Below are 4,982 nucleotides of genomic sequence, written 5' to 3' on the forward strand. Positions count from 1 at the left end.
CATGATTAAAAAGATAAAAGATATGCACCCAGAGTGCGAGGTCAATTATATATATATATAATTCTCAATGTCATATCACACTTAAAGAAAAATATGCAACTCCAATTGAGAAAGGGGGGCTCGGTGACATAGTTCTCCCGACCTGGATATCGAGTCAGACGCTCTGTACTATATAGCAGAGGTTTTGTCTCCAAACACAGGAAACGCAAATCTCCTGTCATGTTTGGAAGAAATCTCTCACTGTTTTTTTTATATAATATACTTACCACATTGACCAACTTAATGGGTCTGACAGCCAAATTTATGGACAGAGGTTTAGAGAAATCGCTCACTTCCCGGTTATAGTTGATAAAGAGATCCAACTGCAGTGAACTATAAATGCCTGCAAAAGGATAAAAACAAATGGCAAACCTCACAATGAAGAAACTAAAACTATCATTTGTAATCCTTTGTAGACATTTGAAATGCAACAGATTCTTTCCCTACTTTATAACTGCCCTCAGTCCAAATGTGTCCTCCTTTATTCAGTCTCACTGTTGTTGTGATGGTTTTATTTTTTCCACTAAGAAAGATGCATATGATCTTCATATGGATGATGCTGAGGTTCAAATTGAGATCTAACGGAAGGATTCAACAAGCTGCAGAACGAACCGAAAACATAACACATTACCGTACCCAATCTCCCTCCTCCCCTCCCCCTCCCCAGTACGACAATCTCGGTCAGTTCCCCACCCCCCTCCTCCCAGTCTCTTGTATTTCTATATAAAAGCAATATTCTCAATGAAGTACACCAAAAAATGGCATCATTGAGTACCTGGGATGCCTACTCACGTGCAGTATTGGCCGTACCTGGTGACCCTTGACATAGAGTCTGCTGAAACACACATGCCGAGAGAAACAAAAGCGGGTATACCTTCCAAACTCCTGTCATCGTTAAAGTTGGCGAAATTCTGTGATTTTTGTTTTACAGAAACAGATGGAAGAAGAGTTAATTAAATTGAGAGAGGACTTAAGTGGCGAAGGAAGCGAGTCCAAAAGGGGGAGAAGGCCCGAGGAGGGAAGGGGAGAGGACACGCGGAGGGAGGGGGGAGACAAAACAGGTGGGTTTTGGTGGTCTTCCCCAGACGAATTGTAGCGTTGCCGATGGTACAGTGGCGCAAATTGGACATTTGAAGTTGAAATTTCAACTTTTAATCTCAACTATATCGAACATTGTGTATCCAGATGTCAACTTTTGGTTATACCAAAACTGCAACTGCAAACCACAAAGTTACCTCAAAACTTTCGAACAAGCTGGATCCATCCTCTGTGCCTTCCGTATATACCAAAAATTCCACAATTTCAAATGTTTATTATAAAAGGTCACACTTTACATACTTTGAATTTACATACGCTTAATTGATAACATGCATATCGTGATGTTAGCAAACTGCATGGAGAAACTACATAGGCTATACTATGTCTATGTCGACAGTATATATGAAGGCCAATATGAAGGCCAATACATATACTAATGATACGATCGAACCCACTTCGCTCAGAAGCGGAAATGTCTATAGTATGCATATGTAGTGTAGTACATATAGTACATAGCCTATATAATATATATGTAGTATAGTGTAGTATATATATGTAGTGTAGTATATGGTAGCATTAGGCAATGGGATGGTGTTCCCGGAGGCGACTCAAAGGTTTAAAAAAAGAAATATCGGCGAAATATGTGGGCAGCCTGCAGGGTAGGCCGGAACATCCTGAGACTCCCAGGCCACCATATTCGACTGTATTTTTTAACAATTCACATAATCCTACGTAATTGGTACTACAGACTAGTAATAATAATGTCATAGAAATAATGTCAAATCATGATATCGCGATAGTTCGACTGGAGGGCTAAGGCAATGGACTGACGATCTATAAGGGTTGTAGGTTCGAGTCCTGACCAGATCATTACGTTGTGTCCTTGGACAAGGCACTTTATCTCCATTGCCTGTCTTCACCCAGGAGTATAAAGGGGACCTGCGAGGTCGAGGACCTGCGAGGACCTCCAGTCGAATTTCTCAACATAGTTGCGTGCGCTGGTTTGTGGCTGCATGCACCTGGTATAGGATTTCCCCAATGGCAAGGGCGGCGGAACCGGGGGGGCACAGGGGGAACGTGCCCCCCCCCCCACTTTTCCTCAGGTTAAAAATGTGCCCTTTTTCTTCATAAAAATGTTCTACATAAAAGAGAGTTACAAAGCGAAACCCACGTCGAATGAAATATTTCGGGAAGTTTTAAATGTTTACTACCATAGGCGTAGGAGCCCAATTTGATTTGGGGGGGGGGGGGGGGCTGTAACGACTTGCCCGAAAATATTCCCAAAATTTGTCGCGCTACGCGCGCTCAACATGTTAGTATGCATATCATATAGGCATGCATCGGTTATTACATCGCATGCCAATAACATACAATCATTTGCCGTGTTATTATCCTTCCATATTGGGTATAATTATTGGGAAAGTCGTTACAATAATAATGATCATAATAATATCAGTTTAACCATTGAAAAACACATAGCAAATTATTTTTCTTTCAGTAGGTGCCCGAAAAATTCTCAGCATATTGCCCGAATTTTCAAAAAAATATTGGTTGGGGGCTGCAGCCCCCCCCCCCCCTACGCCTATGTTTACTACCACAAGGCTTCTAACATTCTGGTGAGTGCCATTATGCATATTCAATTCGCCACAAAAATCCTAATGCATTTCCAAAAATGTATTGCTATATAACATTGGGACGTTGTAATAAGCAGAAGCCATTTATAGCCTACTACGAATAATGAGTATAGTTTTAATATCCCATAACCTACCCCATCCTTTCGTATTTTGACATATTTCATTTGCTTTCATGCATGTATCGATCGCGTGTGCAGGGACTTGGACTTTATAATGATTTCACCTCATTTTGTCTCGAAAGAAAACTTGTTCCTTGTTTCCCAATTTGCACATTAGATATTGCAGTGCTAGTATGCATTGTTTCCTTGAGGGGGGCAGTGGCGGAGCGTCCATACAGTCAGGGGCGGATGCCCCCCCCCCCCGACGGACTCAAATGGACTGCTGGCGCCCTTTTCAGCTTTTTACCACTTTTTACATATTCGCGATTATTGACTTTTTTATTTCGCTCTCATCTACCTATTGACATTTGTCACATTTTGTTGGTGTAATTTTCTGACAAAATGGCGATGACACCTATTAATTCTTCGTTTATCTGCAAATTAGCAAGGCCCGGAAAGGGTCATTTCCGGCGATCTAGGGAGTACCTTTACTCAAAAAATGTCTGAACGCTCCGCGCCAACCTGTGGTGGCGCTCCGCTTAGATAGTGTCGAAAGCGCCCCTACAGACCATTCTCGCCCCCCTGACCAATACCTCTACCTCCGCCACTGGAGGGGGGGGGGTGGCGTTGATGGAGTGATGTGTATACGGAAATAAGATAATACAATAAGAGTTATAAAGGGTACTAAATATCAGGCTGCATCAGTCCAATCGAATTTCTGCAAAGTGCCCTTCGACGTTGGTGCCCCCCCAGATTAAAAGTGCTTCCGCCGCCCTTGCCCAATGGGGGTGGGCGGGGGGCGTTGATGAGGCAAACTGTATAGTACATGCCCCAGGAACGACTGTTTAAATTGTACATACACTTGTGAGTGTGACTAAGTTAATAGTGACAACGAGTTCAATTTTGTACAAGTCGTATGAGAAGACCCTGCCTTGATACAAGACTGCTGTAAAAAGCTTGACATTTTAACATTAACTTTTCCGTTTAGAAGACTGTAGAAATAAGAAAAGCGACCTAACATAATTATGTACGTTTGTCTCATGAAACATGATTAGATATAACATGACTGATTGAAGTTACAGTGATTGAGTGACTTACCTTCTCATTCGATTCCGACAACTGTCACTGAAAAACATATAAAATGTTCACTGAAACGGCGTCGAACTGGTTGAAATGAGCCTCGGTCGAACTGGTTGCTCTCAGCCTCGGGGATTATACATCCGTTTAATGTTTCTCTTACTGATAGACACATCAGAAACGGTACTCCTCCAATTGGGCAACACTTGGTGACTGTCACTAACTGTCATGCATAACTCCTCGTCCGCCCAATCGAGCGAATGTTGCTTTTGTTGTGACCGTGTGAACTGATAGATTTTAACCTTCTTGAATTCGAGCTTTCTTTAATTCTGAAAGAATAAGAACAAGTAAAACTGCCCTGAAGGCACTGTCTGGGTCGTACGTGTGTGACCCCTATACACAAGTGTACCTGACAATATTATTCCATGACGCAAGGCATGATGGAGTCTTTTTAGTTGAGCTGGGAGACGTCGCGGAAAGAAGGACGTGATTTTATCATCTACAAAAAAATTCAATGGTAGGCTTAGGCTACATAATACAAAATCAATTAAAAGAGAAATGTGGGGGGGGGGGGATTCTCCCATTATTAGCCTGAATAATAGTTATAAATAGACTATAAACGGAGTATGATGCCGTTTGGATTTTACCAAACATGCGATGTCTTCTCTCCGTGACCGGACAAATACCCCCAGACAAATACCACCCGGACAACCCCCCCCCCCCAGGACAACTACCACCCGGACAGATAGCCCCGGACAATTACCCCCGCGGACAAAAAAAACCAGGACAACTACCCACCCGTACAACTACCTCCCCTAGACAATTACCCCCCGGATAAATACCCCGGACGAATATCCCCATGGACATATGCCGTTAACTTTAGGGGACGGACGCAGCGACGGATACACAGGTCTCTTTTTGAGCTTAGTTCCCCGCGGGCCTCAACATATACCCTGGTCGCTCGGGCAATTGCGAGAGAATATTTACCATTGGGTCAGGGTGCCGGTTAAACCGGCACCACTAGGGTCGTCGACGTGTGCCCTGGCACTTTTAAACTCATCCCGAATTTTTAAACAGATTCAAGCTTTTCATATAT

At 43.0% G+C, this 4,982-nt stretch overlaps 1 protein-coding gene across 2 annotated transcripts in view; it reads right to left on the bottom strand.

Moving 5' to 3' along the window:
* LOC139971008 (acetylcholine receptor subunit alpha-type des-2-like) overlaps positions 1 to 4,235 on the bottom strand; it is an 8,645-nt gene extending 4,410 nt beyond the window's left edge. Inside the window, exons 1-3 of one of the 2 annotated variants that reach the window (XM_071977132.1) lie at positions 3,908 to 4,235; positions 850 to 950; positions 267 to 382 (exon numbers count right to left, since the gene is read on the bottom strand). In XM_071977132.1, coding sequence (XP_071833233.1) covers positions 267 to 382; positions 850 to 950; positions 3,908 to 3,945 — 255 coding nt within the window. In that variant the 5' untranslated portion in view covers positions 3,946 to 4,235. Of the gene's footprint in view, positions 1 to 266; positions 383 to 831; positions 951 to 3,907 lie in introns of both variants that reach the window. The other variant, XM_071977130.1, reaches the window with a different exon arrangement.
* Between the last annotated feature and the right edge of the window lie 747 nt (positions 4,236 to 4,982).

This window comes from Apostichopus japonicus, chromosome 8 (genome assembly GCF_037975245.1).
Source record: "Apostichopus japonicus isolate 1M-3 chromosome 8, ASM3797524v1, whole genome shotgun sequence".
In the NCBI taxonomy this organism is placed as follows: domain Eukaryota; kingdom Metazoa; phylum Echinodermata; class Holothuroidea; order Aspidochirotida; family Stichopodidae; genus Apostichopus; species Apostichopus japonicus.